Source organism: Eutrigla gurnardus (genome assembly GCF_963514095.1).
Source record: "Eutrigla gurnardus genome assembly, chromosome: 19".
Classification (NCBI taxonomy): domain Eukaryota; kingdom Metazoa; phylum Chordata; class Actinopteri; order Perciformes; family Triglidae; genus Eutrigla; species Eutrigla gurnardus.
The window spans coordinates 21,737,596-21,759,326 of NC_139930.1; the positions used below are offsets into that span (position 1 = coordinate 21,737,596).

Here is a 21,731-nt window from a genome sequence, read left to right on the forward strand (position 1 = left end):
GGTGGATCATCAGCCTGACACACACACACACACACATGCACACGAGTGTGTGTGGGCGTGCACGCAAAATGCTCAGACCTGCAGGTTTGTGTGGACACATTTTCATGCATTTACATAACCCACACACACACACACACACACACACACACACACACACACACACACACACAACCTCACCACGGCACCCAAACAAACCCAGTGTGAGGAGGATTTACTGTAAACAAAGCCCACAGGAGGACGACCAGCAGGTCAGCTTGGGTTCCGATCTCTTCGCAGTGTTTCGGTGGTTGGTGGCGTCCAGCAGGGTACGTAGCTGGGGTTTTCCATGTTTGAGGTGGGTTCAGGTTGTGGATAAGTACATTTACATTTAGGGCATTTAGCAGACGCTTTTGTCCAAACTTACAATAAGTACATTTGTCAAAAGAAAGAAACCACAACACATCATTGCCGATAAAATACACACAAAGAATTGTTGGGTTATTTTTTCAACCCAACAGCTGAGTTGAGACTGTTGGTTAGTTTAATTGGGTTGTTTTCATTAAGTTGGGTAATCTAAGAACCCAATTTGCTGGGTTATTGTCGTTGGCAGTTGAGTTATTAGCTGTTGGGTTGTAATTTCCATTATACTGTGTTGGGTTATTTCGGACTACCCAACATGTTGGGTTGACGTTCGCGCATGCGCGACCAACAGTAACGCCACGGTCATGGACATACTGAGAGACTCAGCTCTATACAAAGCAAGGTTTGTTACGTGTGCACTATTGTTTCACCACAATGTTTAATTTATATGAATAATATGTATATAAAGCTTATTGTAGTAACTGTGTATGTTGGTCATACGAATGGTTCAACGTAATATGAGCGTGTGTAGCAGTGATTGTGAGCTCTCGGTCATTTGTAGTTAACGTTAGCGATAGCTTGTTGTGGGTAACGTATGTTAACCGTTATGCACACCCACAGTGGGCCAACGTAAACGTATATGGTTTTAATACATGGAAGCCTTTGCGGCCAGGGCTTTAGGGAATATGAGGTTTAGATGTGAGTTAATGAAGCACCAATGAGCAACGTTACTATCTATTGGTAAGTCAGCAAGCTGTTAGCTAACGTTATTAGCATGCACAAACTCAATTTCATTAAACGTAGCAAGTTAGCATGTTAGCTGGGTCGCTATGTAGCAGTTTCGAAGTAACTCGAGTGTTTTAAAGTTAAAGTTAGGAGGACAACGTGAGGTTTTTCATCAATTTGGCTTCCATGTATAACAACGTTAGTAGGAGAGTGAAGGAAAAATATATTATGAGTCCAATTGACCGCGGTGGGGGATCGATTTTGGTTTTGGCTACCCCGCTACATGCTAGCAAGCCTCAGCTAGCCAGCCAATCCGCGCTGTATTAGCCAGCTTGAGTTTGCCGAGGGGGAACCGGTAACTTTCTTATTTGCTCAAGTCGAAGTTTAAAACCGTAGAGAAGTTAATTGTTACAACAGTGAAAATACCTTTGATTTAACGTTACTGAATGAGTTATTCATGATACGTTTGTTTTATTTTAATTCTTAGTGTTGGTTTTGCAGTTTGATTCTCCCACCTCATGGACGATTTTGTGAGATCCAAATTGATTGAGTGGCAGCTTCCAGGGCTCATTGACAGGTTTAGTGGTAAGTCAATTTAAGTTGTTTCCATGTCACATTATTTTATTGGTACTAACTTGGTAGCCACTACTATTATAAATAAATTGGGATAATTATTCACTGAGCCTTAAGCTACTGTCTGCTAAAGGACCACTATTTTCCCATATTAATTTTAAGGAAGAAAATAGTTTGAGTGTTGTACCAGATAGATACTCTATTAACCTTAAATATCTTAAAGCTAAATCTGGGATGTTTACAACAATTGTGTCCCATTAATTTGAACATTTTACAATAGTTCTACTGCAGTGAATTCTGTACAATAAAACTGAATTTCTGTAACACCTGGCCATATCATAACAGGTTCAGATTATATAATGAAACCAGGTGCAAGTCATGAATAGAAAGGAACACACAAGCACTAAAAAGATTTTGGTGTGGTGATTTTAATGGGTTTTTTTTCTGTGTTCCAGAGGAGGCAATTGATGAAGAGAGCTTTGGCTACCTTGATCTTCCAACCATCACCACCTTGATTCCCAGAATAGGCGACAGGCTCAAGTTTGTGTAAATCACTGTTCCCTATTTTTGATAAAAAGTTTGTTACTTAAAATATTTTGTATTCTGTGAATTTTGAATTTTAATAAATATTTTTTCTTAATTTTTTGTGTCAGAATATATTTAATCAATAAATACCATAACAATATTATATAATTATAATAAAATATTAATAATTAGAAATTAGCAACCCAACTGATTGAGTAGAAAGAACCCAGCAGTATAGTCAAAATGAGCCTATGGTTGGGTTATATGAACAACCCAACTGGGTTGTATGAACAACCCAACTGTTGGTTTAAGGAAACCAACCCAACTTGTTGGGTCAAAATAACCCGGCATGTGTTCTGTCCAATATTTAACCAGTGTTGGGTTAAAAAATAACCCATATTGGGTTGTTTTTAACCCAACATTTTTAAGTGTGTAAGAGTGAAAAAATAGAAGCGCGTGTTCGGTCCTCGTCTGAGTAAAGTAGTAGCTGTTCAGCAAGGACACCTTAAGAACAGTGCTATGATCAGAGTACAGAGAGGAGGTTTGTGAAGCCGGATAACCAGAGAAACGAGGCTTCAGTAACTCATAGACCGAAGTAGAGAAGAAAAGGAGCTTTAAACATCGCCACAACACTCAAACTATTATAAAAGTGACCCACGGCTGTAGGCTGAAAGTAAGAAATCATCATCATGTGGTTTCTGAGTGAATAAACGACCTCAATTTGGTTTATTAAAAATAGAAAGGGGGGCAGAGCCAAGCTGAAGTTACCACGTGTCTCACAATCCAACTGACAATCATCTTATTATCTTAATAAAAGAATGGCCTGACTTGCCCTCCTGCACACGTCAGCAGACCGGTTGGTTTATGCTTTAATGCCCTACTTTACATGTTTGCTTATTAGCTCAGTGTCACACCTTTGTCTTCACTGGGAGTCCATTTGATTTGATTGGTGCTTCATGTCTCAAAGGAATGAAATAAACTGAATTTTATCTCGTCAGCTCTGGCTTTTCTATGGCTATCATTTTTATATTTATATTAACAATGAAGCTCTATGAACCCCTGTATACATGCCCAGCATCAGACTGCAGACAGACATGCAACATTTACATGAAGAAAACATGCACATTTCAACAATAAAAGGTCTTTGTTAGATACAAACCCCCCCTGGAGTAATCTCGCTCTGCTGCAGCTTTGTGAACCACTTAGCCACTCAGTCACAGCAACAAAGCATCTGATATGATATATACACGGAGCATTTGATGTTTCTATTCCACTTCATTTTGCAGGTGATCGCCCCAGAGTAGAGTACAAGAAAAACACGTCATCCATCCGTTTAAATGTTACTTCTACAGAAGCCTTTTCATTCGTGTGCTCCGAGAAAACCCAACCGTTTGTGGCATCGGGGGCCTAACGCTCGGGGAGGAACTCTGAACCGGGCGAGATGGAGTCCAGCGATCCCCGATCAGGTGGAATAAATCACGCTGTTTGTGAACAGAAGCCACGGCGGCGGCGGCGGCGGCGACTGTTCAGTGTCTCTGGAGAGTTTACAGGCCTCCCGTCGAGCCCAGCGGCCCCGAGACCGGCTCCCTCAGTGGTACTGTTGTTATGAGGAGGATTAGGACTCCGAGGTCTGCGTGTCTGCTCTGACTCACTAATGCACAACCTCCACCTGGAGGTTAATACTTTCAGGTTTGAAAATGTCCTCTTCTTTTAATGAGCACTGGATTGAATTATTGCAAAAGAGACCTTGTGGAAACACTCACATAACTCATGGTGGCTTTCCCTTGACCGCCGCTACGTGGCGCAGTGAGTCACGAACCCCAAACCACAGCACAGATCTCTGATCAGCCCTGGAACCAACATGAGGGAAGCGGAGCTTTAAAAAAGCCTGTGTGGCCAATAAAAAACGCTCAGAAACGAAGAAGAAGCAAACTGGAGGAAATGAAAGCAAATGATTGCTTTTGTGCCGATAATGAAATATGTGGTTTGTGAGGACATTCAGTGCAGAATGGAAACGTTGTCTCCCCTTCAAACGAGTGGAAACCGATCCCAGCTGAGATCCTTCACCGAGTTAAAGAGCTGTCTGGAAACACTCTCTTGTACTGCAGTTACTGAAATAATGGGCAGGAAATTCATAAAACAGTTATGATGTTCCACAGCAAACACGCGTGAGTGGCATCAGCGAAACTTTGGACAGATTGGAGATCAAGTGAAACCGAAGTTCATCCGGTGATCGCAGCTTGTTGCGCAGCATGTTTAGAAGGACTGATCTGAGATCCGTCTGCCGGCCTGGGAAGCGCGCCCCCCCCTTCCCCTCCCAACCCCCCAGCAGGAGCAGGGATGTTGTTATTATAAACGAAACGCCCGTCATTCAAAAAAAAAAACAAAAAAACACCAATGAGACAGTGTGCGACCGTGAAACTGCGCGCTGCAAGAAATATCTGCGGTGCTGCAAGCCGCTGTGTGATTTCTACCCACAACTGTAGCCTCTTTAATGCCCTCTTCCCTGCTCTGGGATCAGTTTCTGCAACCTGTGAAAAAAAGGCTGCAGCGTCGCAGAGCGGATTTGGTCGTTTTTTGGACAATTTGAAGATCCAACAAGAAGATCTCCGAGATTAAACGCCTCAACTGCGAAGGAGGATATTTTTTGCAGCGTGCCGCGGCTGGCACAGTAGGAGGGAGGGAGGGAGAGGGGGAGAGAGAGGAGGGGGAGAGAGAGGAGGGGGGGTGGTCCGGGAGAGCATGGCCGCAGGATCCAGCGCGCTGCAGACTTGGTCCGCTTCCTCCGCGTAGAGAACACCGTGCGCTCTCGGTGATGTTGGAGCCGCTCCTCGGGGGACGTTTAACCCGCAGATCGCGTGCGTTTTTGCGCAGAGAGACGGTTTTCTGATCTCCTCGGGCAGCTGGAGGTTCCGCCGGAGCTGAAGGAGCCGCGGGTTTTTGGAGTGTTCCTCCGTTTTCTGGTTTCTTCTTCTGGATTCACAGCGACCAGGAGGAGCGAGAGCGCTCTTTTTATTCCCTCTTTTCTACCGTGGAACATTCATTTTCTGTTTTCTTGTTATTCGCCTTTTCCTTCCACACATGTGAACCTCCTCTCCGGGAAATCCAAGGCGAGTTTTGAGAAACTTGAGCCGGCGGAAGATTGTTCACGCAGAAATCTTGTGGATTTTTTTTTTCTCTCTCTCCACGTCTGTTGACTGTTTGAAGTAGAACTGGTTTTAATCCAAGCGAGAGAAGAGTGACGCGCTTGGTGCAAAGTGGTCGATCCGACTGTGGGGAGAAAAGGCAGAGAAAGATCTTTTATATCGGGAGTGGAGCTCTCATCGCTACATCTCCACACCCGAACCCCTCAGAAACTCCTGAACCCGGACCCGGAGCAGGACCGCTCATTCATTTCGGCTTCGTCGGGGAGTTCCGGAGCAAATATGCCGCAGGTGGAAATGTTCCTCTTCCTCATCCTCGTCGTGGTGCTGTGCGTGTTCGGCCAGGACCCGGCTTCCAAGGTGGTGTCCGACCGCTACGCCGTCTACTGGAACCGGACCAACCCCAAGTAAGTGACCCGCTCACCCACCGGGCACACGGGGCTCCCTCTGCAGCCCTGAGTGCCTGGATGTTCAGTGTAGCTGCACTCGGAGTCTATATTTACAATTAAAAAAACAAACTACATGAATTAGTAAAAATGCACATTATGATGTGACCCCGGTGTTTTCATCGCCACCGTTCCGAGCTTTCCTCACACCAGCTGGATCAGCTGAGGGTTTCTCTGTGTGTGATTATCACACACATCGGGATCCGCGTTGTGATCAGCTGTGCAGCTGGAATCACGCTGGAGACACCGAGGAGCGCGGCTGGCCGCTATTACGCACCATACGCGCAATTACGCATTTATGTTGATTGTGTGTGTGTGTGTGTGTGTGTGTGTGTGTGTGTGTGTGTGTGTGTGTGTGTGTGTGTGTGTGTGTGTGTCTGCAGCACATTCAGGTCTAAAAAGTGAAATATATGAGTACATATATAAGTGAGTCTCTTCCAGTTAGAATCCAGCATCGTTTATGTGCCAAATGGAGAGTCATCCTATGACACAGTGGAGATTTATTTCGTCAAGTTAGAGTTAATGTGATGTGCTCATAAAGTGTATTTTGACTTAAACACTTTAGTTTTGCTTCCTGTGTTTGATTATAACGACAACAAAACAAACAAAACAAAAAAAAGCTCCTCATGAGTCCAGATCCTTCTGTTGAAATACCCAAAGGACATTTCTCTTCCTAAACTCCCTCTTGAGTGTGTCAGGGCACCTCCCTGGGTGACTCAGTGCCTCACTCTTGGCACTGGAGCACATAGCGATATAATGAATGTGTGTCACTTTGTTTCGGTTGGACTGTTCTCGCTGCTCTCTGGTATTAGCCGGCTGCAGTTTCGGCGGAGAGTCAAAAAAAGGAGAAATGTATATGAACGCTTTGCTCGGGCAGACGGAACAGGTCTGCTGGGCTTCAGGGGAGTCGAGCTGACTGGATGTAAATTATACGAATGCAAATGTGTCTGTGGTGACATCAAAAGGCTGATGGGGTTCCTGCTCTGCTATCAGACAGACAGATAGTCGGGTCTGGTGACGGCGTGTCTCACTCACAGGCTGCAGGTTGTTCTGGGGCTTTTTTCTCCTCACTTTCTCTTGGCCTCCGAACAGTTCCCAGTTCCCAAGTCTGGTTTCTTGGTTGCCATGCTCCCCCCCCTATCCCATCCAAGTCCCCCCTTCCATCACCCCCTCCCCGGCCCACGCTGGGGCAGACAATAAGGGGGTACACAGGGGCATTTCAACTGCAGCCAAGGCCCAGCGTGGCGCTCGGTCTTGTGAGAGATCCACACATGCTGAGGTCACACACTTGGTAGTAACCAGGCGAGTTGCGGGGTTAAGCAGCACAGAGGGGACCGTTGTCAGGGTCAAAACCGGGGCAGTACCGCCCGGCCGTGGGGGGCCCCGGCGACGGCCCCAGCACGGCACCCCGCCTGGGCTTTGTCTCGGCAGAATGGAGGCTAAATAAATGAGTAACTCTAAATGACTGTCTCCTTTTCTCATTCATGACTTTAATCTAAACCTGACCTCGGCTGTATAATGTAAGAGAGGGCCACGCTAAAAGCCTCCCCCCCCCCCTCCTTGACCTGCAACAGAACCTAACAGTATTCTATACGAGCTCGCGGGCCCCGGATCCCTGCTGTTTAATGTAACCATACTCGGTATTGGAGCCCTGGGAACCTGCTGTGGTACAGTCCCAACTTCCAGATGAGCCACCCCCCCCCCCCCCGCCTCTTCTCGCCTTCTCCGCTGAATATTTGACCAAAGTGGAGAAAAATGGCATCCGGAGCAGCGGTCCACACTCAGCCATTCATGAAATCCCCTACAGGAGCTCTGGAATTGAAATGGGAAGTGAGTCGTGAACAAAATGGAAATGCGATGACATTTCCAATGTGTTTCTATTGTTTCAAAGGCGCTAACAGGAATGTTTTTTTGGTTTGTAATTTAGATAAAGCGGCTCCTGTGTTTGCGTTCTTTCATCTCGCGTGGAAAAGCTTTTTCCTGTGCCGATGCTTGTTGGTGATTAGGCTGAGAAGGACTCTGAGCGGAGGAGGAGGAGGGATTTACAGCCCCGAGGACGGTTCACATTCACCCCGAGTTAGGAAAGCTTCCACAGTGACAGCGAGGAGCGAGTGTAAGCTACTTAATGAAATTTAATGAAACTCCAGTACCGGGGAGCCGGCTGAATTCTACGAGTGACTGGTTGACTCTTAGCTGGGTTTTTTAAAGAAAAAGAAGCAAGAGCTTTAAATATTTTTGTCATTTATCCGTCAAATGTAATTCACTCAGTGTGGTTTGCATTGTTCGCTCTGCAGGTTTGGAAAGTGTGTGAATGCTCCTAATTTGGATCCTTAAAAAGGAAGAGTTGTTGTCGGATGGATTCATTGATATTAAAAAAAAAACATGTATTCATGCTCATAGATCAGTCAGAAGCCATTTGTCAGAACAAAAAGTCGACCCTCCTTATCATCTTTCATTGGAATCGTATCATGATGACATCACATATCGGGATGTCACGATACACAATTACATTAATGGTAGATAACACACTATTTAATCCACACCAACAATTTCATATTCATTAGCAGAAAACATGCTGTATCATGATACATATCATTATCAAAATAAGAAATTACCTTTATCGTGATAGATGGATTGAAGTTTTTGACGTTATTGTGCAATATTTAACAATTTACAGACATTTACAACTGATTATATGGATTATTGTAGTGGAAGAATGTTTTTTTTAACAATTTGCGTGTGAGAAGTGAGAAACTTATTATAAAAAATGAGAAATGTAGGTCGTAGACGCTGTGGATTTCTTGGGATAATGAAGAATAATGGTGAACTGCTGTTGGACTTTTGGCTCTTTGTCTTATCGACAAGCTTAAAGTCAGTTTGTAACAAATAAAAACGTTGGAAACGGATTAGAGGTTGTGGTGTCTTAAGCTAGTTGCTTATGTCTGACCTATTCAGCATTAATAACTAGTTTATTAAACATTAGTTACAATTTGTGAACCCTCTATGATGTATGTCTTACTGTTTTGCAATAAAAGGACAACATTTTTCTTTGAAGCTTATTAGAGATGTAAGAAGTATTAATAAATGATCTATTAATGCTAATAAAGCCATTAATTACAATTAATAACTCTTTCATAGCGTGCCATATCAGATTAAAGCAATCCAAACATTTGCCCTTTCTCGTACGACCAATAAAGTTATTTGTTACAGCTTATAAAGCCTTTATTAAGTGTGCTTTATAAGAACGTGGCACCGAGACAGAAGCCTCCCCAATAAAGACAAATAAAAAAAAACAGTAAAAAAAAAAAAAAAAAAATGTAGCGTCTCGTGGTGGAAAAAGCCGTGTAAAGAAAAATGAGTCACAGATGTTCCTTGTCAGCTTCGGCGTCTGCGTCGGCAACCAAATGATGGCATAAAGTGTGTGAGCGGGGGTATTTACTGCTGCTCTGACAAGGAGCTATTAGTGAATTCCCTGCTCACCAGCTATTTAGCTGCTTCATTAAAACCCACCCGGGTCCATCTGGTCCGCACGCAGGCGTCGCCGGGGCCCAAGGTGTTTATTTGCTGCTGATAGGTGGGGATCAACGGAGGAATCGGGGCCGGGTTCCGTCCCTAATCTTCGCGAGGCTGTTTGTGTCTCCGACGCCATGGAAACCGATACCACCTCGTCATCAAAGAAGCCCATTGGGTGGGACTGAGGACCTGACAGCTGGGGAGGGAAGGATTCCAGCATTCGGGGGAGAGCACCGTCACCCCAGGGGTTTCCTTTAATCCCTGATAATGCCCATCCAAATCCCCCCCCCCCCCCCCCCCTCCACCCTCCACAAGCAGATGCAACATATTTCTCCGTACGACAATCAAAGAATTGTTTTCCGCCGTGCGTCTCCATGTGAAGGGTGGTTATCGAGTTTAAAGACCTCGCTAATGATTCAAACCGTCTGTTTCTGGAGGTTTTTTTTGATTGAGCTAATGACTGAAATGGAAGCGAGCGCCTCCACTTGACTCTCGCACACATTTCCTCTCATGGCAGCAAACGACCTCCGCTATTTGCTTTTTCCTCCTCTGCCCTCTTTTTAATCTCCACTTAAAGAAACAATACTCCCATTTTTCAATCGGTGGCGAGCCGATGTTGTGATAGTTTCCCAGCGGCATTGTGAGTTGCCCCGTTCGCATTGTTCCCAGTGTTTACCCTCACTTTCCCCTCTCGGCCTCCCCCCACCACCTCCCCTCCGGCTCCCTGCCGCTCGGTTCCGCTTGGATTAAAAACGGAACACAAAAAGGCAACCACGTCCAAATATTGACCGGGTCTCGGGACCGCGGCCCTCTCCCAGCGTTGGCGCAGAACGCCTGAAAGGCCACCATTGTTCGGCTCGTACCCAGCGGGCCGTAGCCGGCTTTCAGCGGGGAGGAGGAGGAGGAGACGGGAGAAGGTGGCTGTGGAGAGGGTGCATATGTTATCCGAGGTGGGGCAGGGGGGATTATAACAGGAGGGGACAATGCAGTGGCGGGTGAGAGAAACTTCCTCATAAGAGGCCAGAGGCTACAAGGGGGGTGTCCAGGCCGCGGAGTCCCGGGGTGGGGTCACCACGGCCCTTCCACCCTGAGGAAGTGTCAATCTCAAAAAGGGCATCAAAGAGAAGCTGCCTGAATGTGATTTCCTGTAGTTGGGATGAGAGGCTTTTTATCTCGGCTTTACCTTCAGTGTTATTGCAGCGAGCGGGAACATTAAGCCTCCTCGCTGCACTTCAGTCTCTCAGCACCTGAAATGAAAGAGCGTAACCATCGCAGATAGGAGCTCTCCCTCATATCCAGGCGGCTTCCCACCACTCGGTGCACTTTAATCAGTCGCACCGTACAGAATGCACTTAATAAGACGGAGCTTTAACACGCTCTCTGCAGAGAAGGGGCGGCCCCGTGCTCCTTACGACCCTCACCCTGCGGAGAGGAGCGGCCCCGGCCCTCCTTTACGCTCCGACTAATAAGGTGAGGCCCCTCAGGCTGCCGGTGTGATTGACAGGAACTAGTGATGAGAGGTTACTAATAAGGGCGGGTGCTTTATTGGTTTACGTCATGTTCCTCTCAGGTTCTGGCACAGCAAATGTAGAGTGTTGCAACTTATGTGTCACAAGTTGGTGCAATTTATTTTTATTTTGTCTCACAGGAAATTTGATTTGGGGGAAAAAGGTTTTTTTTGTCATTTTTATGTCATTTTTTCCCCCGTGAGACTATGATTACTTCAGCCTTCAGCGGATTCCAATAGATGTCAACTTGTTTCAAGAATTTAGAGTCACAATGTTGAAGAACAGCAAGAGGAAAAATCCAACAACTGAAGAATTTCCCCGTGCACTATTCTTTCTTTTTTTATACAAATCAATTTGCCTCGAGAATTTCCTTGAACCAAGTCTCTCAGTATCTTGAAATAAGGAAATCTTCCAAAATCCCATTTAGTTAAACATAAAAAAAATTCACATTACAAATCAATTTGCTTCAAGAACATTTTAGAGTTATCAGTATACTGAAAGAAGAAAGAATACAGCAGATCACAGCTCTAGAATCAAACATTTTAATTTAATTTATTTACTTAAAAAATGTGAGAAAAAAAGTCTCAAACCAAGACTGTTCTAGAATGTTTTGTCAGCATCTTGAAATAAGACATAATAAAGTAAATTGCTGCACTAGAATCACAGAAAATCAACTTCAATCTGGAAAATCTTGAAACTACTTTGACAATATACAATTTCTGGAACTGAGCATCCCCTTGATCTAGAAAAGGAAAATAAATTCAACAGAAGAGATTTTTTTAGTTTGTTTCAACCAGTTTAACACAAATCAGTGTAGCGTTTTCTAATTGAGTGCTAGTATCTTGAAATAAGACGGACGTTGAAATGCAGCACTAGAATCCTTTCTTTATCTAGAAAACCTGATTATTTTACCCTGTTTTTAATACAATAATTTAATAGTTTTTTGCTTGAATTTATCATGAGTTATAATCTAGAAAGAAGGAGAATTGCCTTGAAAACGGGGGAATCAGCCGGATTGATTTCTTCTCACTTCTTTAAGAAAATAAAACTTTTACAACAAAAACCAAAGACACACTGTGTCCAGATCAGATCCCGTGTGAGTTTGGCTTCAGAGGTTCACTTTTCTGCCGTTTTAATCTTGGCGGGGATGTTTTTTGTGTACACTGTTTAAATGTGAGTGGTGAAATGGCATCCCCTGTGTCTTTGTAGGCACCGGTGAGGTATTAGCAGAGAGGCTCTAAGGGGCTTAAGAGGTCAGCCCTCCCTTTGTGCGGAGACACAAAACACTTCCTGTGGGACCCTTCACCCCTCTCTGTTCGCCCCTCAGAAAGCCAGGCCCTGCCTGACCATTCACATTAATCAGCCTTAGCTTCTAATGACTGCAGTAAAGCTTCTAGAAACGGCTTCTAAAAGGCTCCTAAAGAGCCACTAAGCTGCTAACAGACGGGGCGAGGCTGCTGCGGTTTGTAGGGCATCACACACTATCAAAGCTACACTCCCGTTATTGTCCCCTCAGCACCGGAAAATAATCAAACGTGAGTTTTCTCAAGACTTGATGTGGAAACTCGAGTCCACGTGTTCGTATGCGTTTTAAATGTTTGCACCAAAGCTCCATTTTACCTTGAAATCTTTATTGCGACATTTAATAGCGTTATGTTTTTACTTCAAATTCATTTCTTAGAAACCAGTTGATTTGTATTGGAAATCCTGACCCCCAAAAAGCCTTGACGCAGAGACTTGTGGTCTAGAGAGGTCTAGTTAAGGACTGCTCTGGCTCTTATGCAGGTGTAGACCACGTTGCTGATGGATCAGGTCTGCAGCCCTGATAAGAGAAACCAGAGGGGCCGTCACACAATAGACAACATTTAGAAGCCAAATGTACATTTTCTTCCTCGTGCTTCAAACTCGATGTAAAGGAAGAGTGGGATTATCTCGAAGTGAATGGCTCTTGTGTGGACTTGTTAACTGCGATGTCAGCAGAGGGAAGGCTTCGCTGTCTCCTCTGCTTTGAGACAAATGGAGGTAATGAAACTTTTGGCACATCGGGAGGATTGAACTCAGATACGATTACAGCTGAAACGTCAATTGGCTCGAATGTGATCATTCTGACGGCGGCGGCGGCCAAACCTCCGAGTAATTGTTTCTGGAAGTGTATTTGGGTCACCGCGGCGTCGGAGGGAAGGCCGGAAAGTTAAAGCGCGTGCACCTCCTCGTCAAGGGGGGGGACATATCCTGATTTTTTTTTAAATGTCCGCTGACACTGCTTTTTGTGTATCTTGGATGAAATTAAACAAAGCTGCTTTTCCAGTCAAGGTTTTTATGAATCATGCGTGATTCAGGGAATGAGAACGTGCGTCTAACCAAAACATCTCGGACGGAGCGAAGCATGCTTTTCCTGGGAGACGCCGCCACCCGCCTCATCGCGGTTCAAATGTCTAATGCAATCATTTAGATATGAGGTTTTATCTGATGATGGAGCCGAACCGGAGGGATGGAGGTCCTGGAAGGACGATGGCTGTGTTGTCCGCGTGTGTAGAACAGTTGTTGTCGCGTGAACTCGGCGTGACTTTGCGGGACCTTTCGCGTGTGGCTCGCTGGTCCGTCGAGACTCAATGTGTTTCCTCCTGTTGGATTTTCAGACTTGGCGCTTTGGGACACATGAAATATTAAAAAAGCTGTTTGTGATCTCACGATAGAGCCTGGACAAACCTTCACACGCAACCAGGAGAAATCCAGGTCAGGACTTTAATAGAGGGGGGTCTCCATTATGTCGGCTTTTACTTTTTCTTTTTTCATTTCTTTTCCTGGCCTGCGTTTCTTTGATGATTAACCATTGAATTGTTTTTTACGTCATTGGACAACTTGAGTTGCAGGGTCATTAATTGAAATCTCAGACTTGCCAAAGATCTGCACACATTCTATAGACGTGTCCGACGTCTCCTCCTTCTTCGCCTTTTTCAATGTGCTGCCTGGCGGAGCGCGGAGCACACACGGGCAGCCATTTTCCCAAATTCGACTCCATTTTGTTTCAGGGAATAAAAGTAGGTTACGAATCCAGGGATGCCACTTGAGCGTTTCCTGATCTCGTCTGATCTGACACTCTTACTACTGCGAATAAATCTCCTTCTTCCACAGAGGGGGACGACTCCGCAGGACTCCATTTACATCCGTACCCGAGTTGTTTAAGTCCGATTTTACCTAAAAAAAAAAAGATAATGTTCTAATATGAAATACAGATTGATTCCTCAAATCCGTTTTCTTGATTCAAGTGCTAATTCCCAGTCAAGTCCATTTTTATTCATACGGTTCAACATCACCGATTTGCCTCAAAGACTTTTTCTAAATACAGACATTAATTTGCAGAAGGTCTTGACATTTTTGTATCGATTTCTTTGAAAACAAGTGGAAGAATTCATTCTGCGCTGACAGTTCTGACCTGTGGGAAGAAAATATTTTGTTTTTTGCGGGAAATTATATGATTTTTGTTAATCGCTGAAGATTGAATCATTTGAAATTTGGAAACTAAGTATCATTTAAAGTGATTTGTGCAAACATTCTGTTTTCTACAGAAATTGTCTGGTATCAGCGAGGAAGACAAAATATATATATATATATATATATATATATATATATATATATATATATATACATAAATATAAAACTACAAATCAGGCTACAACAAAACACTAAACTGGTCCAATTGTCTCGCTTTCAAACCTCAGAAATTCAAGATAAATGTTACTGAAACTAGACGTTTTAATTCAGCTCAGTTCAGAAGTACTACTAGAAGTAAAAGTAGTAGAACTAGAAGTACTCGTAGTAGAACTACTAGTAACTGCTGTGTTGTTTTCATCTCGAGCGTTAAAAGAACTGAAGCCATCTTCTTTTCTCTTAACGAGATTTGATTGACGCACTTTTCTGACTTTATTCCTGTGAACGAATCGATCCAAATGTGCTTTAAACACATTTAATAATGTGATGCAAACATTCCATTTGTCTCGGATAAGAAAACAAAACAAAAAAATATGATAAAATTGCATTTTACGACTCTGCTGAGTCGGCCATTTTTTGCGGTGACGTCTATCACTGATTGACCCACTAACACAATGATGGAGCTGTTTGTTTATGCAGTCGATGTGTGCCATCCCCGCTGTCCCGTTACGAGCTGGCACCTTGCTTCGCTCATATCACTGGTCGCCGCGGCCGTGTGGGGGGGGCGGGGCGGGCAGGGGGGCGGGGGGGGCACGCTGCGAGAGCTAACGCTTGATGATCCCCTTTTATGTCTTGGCTCCATCAGGGCCCAGAGTTATTCTAGTGCATAATTGATGGAGGAGTTAGAATAGCAGAAGTAATGCGATGAGAGGGTGCAGCCGAGCGTGGCGAGGGATCGCGTGCGTGGGGCTGCAAACATTGCAGGGGACGAGAGGAGGGCATCTGGCGTAACAGGTCCCCGCCGCCGCTGGGTCCACACAGAATATGCCGCCGCCCCTGAGCCAATCACAGCTCTCCCCTTCCCCCGCCAATCAGACGTCTCCTCCAGAGTGGAGTACTACGCTCTCGTGAGTCAGACAGAAGAGACTCTTCTTCTCTGACGGCGTGTCCTTCTCGTTTTGTGGCATTAAAAAGCAAAATCTGATGCATAACCGAGATAATTTTACTGGAGGTTCCACTTTGACTGGGAAGGAATGTGGTAAATCACCTCCGGGGTGTTTTCTGGCCTCACAAGATCCTCTTTTGTCCCCGTAGCGGATTCTGATGTCGACTTTGCGTCGTCAACAATGACAGGGTGGATATCACACCTAGACAAGCACCTACAAAGGGAAACTAATGGCCCAACCAGCCGGTATTGTGTGTTTAACAAAAGGGGGACAAGGTCACCTGTCCCGTCGGCTTCAAAGGGGCCGACCAACTCCGAGGGAACTCATAAAAAACAGTAGAAGAGACGGGTTTCACCCCACAAAACCTCACCCAAAGTTTTCAACTTAAGAATATATTTAGAAATGTCAGCAAATAAAAGGATGAAAAACAAAATACATATATGAATGATTTTGCTTGAGTGGGAAGAGAAGTTACAGTAGTTTAAATTAAGAAAAACAAAAATGCTTATTAGTTTTCTAATGTGTGTAAATAGGGTACATTTGAAGCACTTTCAGAATTAACAAAAACAATTTAAAATTGTTTTTTCAACCAGTGGATTAAACCTAAACATTCAAAAACAAAAGAACATCTTCAAGAAACTTATTTTCTGTAAAAGCTTATTTCTTTTAGGGATTTTCTACTTTTTTAAATTGTCAGTTTAGTGGAATAACACATAATTAAGTAAAATCAAGAAAATAGCTTTCGATCTAGAAAAAAAAACCTAAACTTCTTGATTTGTGTTGGAAAGTCAAATCAGCAGATCATTTTCACTTGTTTTTAAGAAAATATGTTTTTGAAATTACGTGAATTGGAAAATTCAGGTTTTTTAAAGATTATTCAGAAGACCTCCAAACAAAAAGTGCATGAATAAAGTCCTCTGGTCACCCAGACCCTGTGAGTCCTGCATAGTGTTTGTTGTGTAGCCATTAGTTTTTTTATATTCTGTGTCTTAATATGCACAAAGTTACATTAGACCCAGCTAATGGGAATTTATTGTAATTTCACGGGAAGGGAAAGTGTCCTTTTAATTATCTGCAGCCGGCGTAATGAAAACAGTGAGTTGTGCAGAGTTTTGTGTGCGTGGCGGTGCAGACGGTAGCCGCTGGTGTCTGAAGCCGGCTCTGAAACACAGACCTGTCCAGCGGAGCACTTAGAGGCCACCGGACCGGGACTGTGCCTATTAAGATCATAAAATCCTGCTCATAAAGATGTTTTATTTGTTTCCTGAGTGTGCCGGCTGCTTAGGTTTCCATCAGAAGTCTTTATGGCTTCGGAGCTCATATTTCTGTCTGTGGATGGAGGTGAATATTAAGTTTTAGTGGACTTTTTGGAAGTCGCAGAATCGTGGTCACCAAAAGTTCACTAATTATTTTTTTCTTTTTCGTTAATGGACTTTGAGATTTCCGTTGTGTGGTGTGATTTTCTCGGCAGATGTTATAATATTTGCAAGGCAGGGAGAACACATGCAATGAGAATTTGTTCAAATTCATGGGAATTTTAAATCTACATTTTTTTGTAACATTACGAAATCCCCTCAAATTAAATTTTTAAATCCGTTTAATCAGATTATTTTTGTTTTTATCTACATAGATAGGTAATCCACGTAGATATTATTATTATTATTATTCATACATCGTGGCTTATACACAATTCCTAACAATATTGTTTGTATCTTGGCGACTTCTAAATATTTTTTTTAATATGATTAAAAAATGTTAGAATTTTATCATAAACAATATTATTTTGGAACATAATATTCTTTGCAAATTCATATTATATATATTCATATGCATTTTTTGTAATATTGTATTTTTGTTCTTAAACTTTTCCAGTGTGTAACATGACTTAATTAATTCATATTGTGTTATATTGAACATTTATTAATTCATTTTCACATTAAGAAAAAAAAACGATTGAAAAATAAAATACATTTAAATGTATAGAATTTTTACGTTTATCGTGAATATTTATTTATTAATTTCTTTTAAAAATTCAATTTTGCGTCGTTGTAGTCATAGTTTCGGTAAATGTACGTGACATTAAGTCTTATTACTCGTGTTAATAACTGGAGAAACATAATAATTCGACAGTGAGCCGGTATTTGTGAGGTTGAACCTCGCTTTGATGCAGCCGTGTTGTTGTTGGCGCCGGCTTCCGCGTCGTATTATGGGCTGGAATAAAAGGGGAAAAATTGATCGAAGAAGAAGGGGAGTGTGGATGTTGAAGTCCTGTGACGGCTCATCTGGGTCACATGGTTTCTTCCAGAAGTAGTGCTGGTGAGGTCTAGACACGCGATACACGGGGGGGTTGGAGAAGCACGGCGGCGAAGACGTCACACACATTTACCATCCACGAGCCACTCCTGGACGGAGGCAGGCCCGTTCTGATTTTTGCCCAGCAACCCAGCAGTGTAGTGGGATACGTGGCGCTCTGGTGCAGCACCGCCAGTTCGACACGACTTTCCGACTTTTCTAATCAGAAATCGTACAATTTTCAGGTTTTTTTTATAAAGTTCAGGGAAGACTTCTACGTTACTGTAAAGTTTGTGGTTGAGATGATTAAAGCGTGTTAAATAATGATTCCCTCGTTGGATTAAAAGTTTGAGGATGAGGAAGCTGAAGAACCAGCTGGAAGTCTTTTTTATTATTATTCTGTGATATTACTTCTGACATTTGGGGACAAAAATGTTCCAAAATTAGGTTACAAATCCCACACACTGCAGTGGAAATGGATGAATATGCAAATTTGTTCCAAGACCAACCTCCCCACCCCCCATAAAAGGACGGAAAATCAGTGGGTGTGTACTCTGAGAAAGTCACCAATCAGGATTAACCCATAACCCCGCGGCAGCCAATGAGCCGTGGAGCGGCTGTGTGCTTTCATTGGCCCGTTGGAGCACAGATAACCAGAAGCTGTGCCAGATACACCGGCGTAGAATAACCCAGAATCCCCGTTGTCGCCTGAAGGGAGCGAAGCATGTTGAATCGGTGCTGCAGCAGCATGCTGCTTTCTTGGGGGGATGCAAACCCAGACGCCAACAACTATCTGGATTAATCACTATCTGTATGGTGTCTATTCATTGTGGCAAGGACACACACACACACACACACAGATGCAGGGTCCGCCACAGTGTAAATGTGAGAAGGTTACAGGGAGCTGAGTTGGCGTTCTCTCGTTGGTGCTCATTATCTCCTCCACTGCTTCTCACGGCTCTCAAGGAAACTCACGGCCTTTTTTATTTGTCCCAACAAAACTTTTTAAATTAAATGAACCTCTTTAAACTTGTCCACTACACTTTATTTTATATAGAAACAACAAATAATACAAATGCCTACAAAACAGAATGTAAAATATACACTTCCCGGTTTTGTTTTTATTCATACAAACTCTAAAATCAAGTATTTAATTATTATAGAACCCCAAACTATATTTTGTCATAACTCCTAACCCTTGTTACAGGACCCTTACGGAGTTATCTGCATTATCCAGACATACGTCACAGTGCATGCAAATCACCTACATGTGCTATAGTGAAATAATTTGAGATAATCACAAAAACATTTTTTACAATATCAGAATCCTAAGATTTAGCAATGCAGCCTGAAAACTGTGCCAAAAAAACAAAAAAAATTTAAAGTGTAGTGCATGCAAATCTCAAATCTTAAATGTATTTGTTATGACGTAAACATTTGTTATAATGCTTCAAAATTTCTCCCAAAATTCTACATTTGGTCCACATGGATCCGAGACATCCGATTTGTGTAAAAGCTGTATTTGTCATGGCAACACAAACTCCATTTTATCGTGTTAAACCAAAATGTGTTTGTTATCATTTCCCGACTTTTTTGTTGTTGTAGAAAATCACCGGAAAATCAAACAAAATGTATCAAGTTAGCACGTTTTAACGCGATCAAGCTGTATCGCTTTCATATTGTCTTTAGATATTTTATCATTGGCGAATAATAAACCAGAGGGTCCAGGTTTCTCCCCCTCCTCGGCTCCCTGGGCTGCCTCTTGGTTCGCCGTCCAGATGTTTTTCATCCAGCTGCTGACTCGGCTATCAGATACGAGGAGGGCGATTAAAGCTTCTCAGGCTTCACAGCTTTGTTCTGCTCCCTCCGAAAGTCCACATCAGCTGACTCCTTCGCTCTCCACCAGGTCGGCGCTGAGGTCACTTCCTCCATGTGTGCAACATACGAAACACTCGCCGTTCAGCCTGGAAACATTGTTCAGAGTTTGGACCGTGTTTTCGTCTACGAGGGAATGTTTTTTGGTCGTGATCCTGTACATAAAATAAAGATAGATGGATGTACGCGCATTGGTGATTTTAATTTGGCGGTGTGCTCTGTGGGTTCACATTTAATCTGCTGTGGAAAATGAGTCTGCAGACTTTGGGGAGACAGTGTGATCACACACACACACACACACAGATGCAGACGCAGACTTGTGAGCGCGGGTGTCATATGTTTATCCTGTAAGTCAGCTGTTTGATCATAATTTATGATTAATCAGCCGTGAGAGCTTTTGAATTAAGTGCAGCTTTTCATGTCAGAGTAACTGCAGCCTAATCCGTCTGGTCTTTCTCAAACGCTTTATAGTTTAGCAGAGCAGATGACACAGAGCGGGGTGGCTTCGGCTGCTCCGAGAATGTCTTAGAACTGGAAAGTCGCCGGATTTAGTCCCAGACTCGGACTCGGACGCAATAAATTCCATCGATTAAAACTCGCATCTCGGAAGGGATATTTTATATCTGGGTGGAATCTGATATGCACAACCTCAGTAGGCGAGGAATCTGCACTCGTTTATTATAATAAATATGTCTCAGGTGTGAGAGTTCACAGATTTACAGCAGAGAAAAAAGGAAGTTATTTCATAAACGGGTGAAAGAACATTGTTTCACATTAATGTGTCAAGAAAGAAAAAACGCCAAATGATTCCACTCGTATGTGATTGGTCAGTGTCATCAACTAGGGTGATGATGTCACAAGACATGTCGCTAGTGTTGCTAGGTTTATATCGCTACATTATGGATTAACCCAAATGTTTGTTCAGCTTTGATCGCTTTCATTTTCAGACGTCGTTCATTATGTTTATTATCTTCTGCCTTTTTTTTTTAAATCTTACGATAAATTTCGATTGATGGATTTTTTAGAAGTTGAATGAAAATCTCGGGTTCAGAATAAATACCTGGACTGCACATCGTAATGCTACAAGGACGTTGTTTTGCAAACGGGGCCTGAGCGAAGCTGAGGATACGATGTTTGGGTTCGTTTAAGATTTCGGGTGAATATTTAGATTTTATCCGATTTTAAAAAGTGTGCATTCTTTGCTCAAATAAATCTGATCAAAGACTATGCTAGCAGAATGTTCTTGACCCGTGTGATTTTCCAGTCCCGGTTCCAGACATGTTTTTGCTGTACTGCTGCCATCAAGTTCAGGTTCTGGTTGCCTTAATTGCCTCCTTATCTCATGAGTATCGCTGCCATTAAAATGCTCCAAACTCGCCCTGCGTGGCGGCCCTGAGCCCTGCCGTCCCCCTCCTACAAATGTTTCTCCTGCACCTTTTTGTCCCAGCCCAGAATGGAGTCGACACGGGTGAAACCGAACGTGATACCGGAGGCCCGAGAGTTCATTATTTTGCCGCCGTTCTCACGGGGGGGCGAGTGAAAAATCACTCCTTTGTGCCTCGGAAAGAAAAGAGCTTTTCCTCTGACCTCATGGTTTTGCGCAGTGTAATGTTAAAAAAAAAGGGCCCTGAGGTTTGTGCGGCGTGGCCACGCCCACTCTGTTGTGGAACCAGAGCAGGGTTCCCCGTCCCGGAGAGAGAGGAGGGAAAAAACATCCTCTTATAAACAAATGTTTGGATCGCATCACGTCCTCGCACTAATTGGACTTTGGCTGCTCACAGGAGGTTTTTTTTTCTCTTCCCCCCAAAATCCAAATAGTGCATTTTCTGCATTCTCTCTATACTGTCCTCAGCCCACACTCGCTCTCCAATTAGCGCTCTCCTCGTCGCGGATATGTTAAAGATTTCTTTCATACTAGGGCTGCAACGATTCATCGAGTTACTCGATTAACTCGATTATGAAAATTCCTCGAGGCAAAACATCTGCCTCGAAGCCTCGTTAAATTCCTATGACGCGCCTATGTGCAGGGATCTGATTGTTCCACACGGACCGTTGTTCAGGAAGCACACCAGCGCGTCATACACGGTCATTCATTCTGAATTTAGTTGGCGCGATGGCGGAAAGTCAGCCTCAGAATGTCCGTAAACGACAGAGAGTATCGGGGCTAAACAACGGTACCCTGCTTGCCCATGT

At 43.5% G+C, this 21,731-nt stretch overlaps 1 protein-coding gene and 1 long non-coding RNA gene across 2 annotated transcripts in view; both read left to right on the plus strand.

Annotated features, from left to right (window-relative positions):
• The first annotated feature begins 468 nt into the window (after positions 1-468).
• LOC311029863 lies at positions 469-2,278 on the plus strand. The gene is made up of 3 exons (XR_014598920.1): positions 469-742; positions 1,567-1,650; positions 2,094-2,278. It is a non-coding gene; the product is annotated as an uncharacterized lncRNA (long non-coding RNA).
• A 2,661-nt stretch (positions 2,279-4,939) lies between these two features.
• Positions 4,940-21,731, plus strand: part of LOC311029831 (ephrin-A5-like) — a 62,441-nt gene continuing 45,649 nt past the window's right edge. The window contains exon 1 of the mRNA XM_084035221.1: positions 4,940-5,713. Within this exon, the coding sequence (XP_083891347.1) occupies positions 5,589-5,713 (125 nt within the window). The 5' untranslated portion in view covers positions 4,940-5,588. The remainder of the gene's footprint in view (positions 5,714-21,731) is intronic.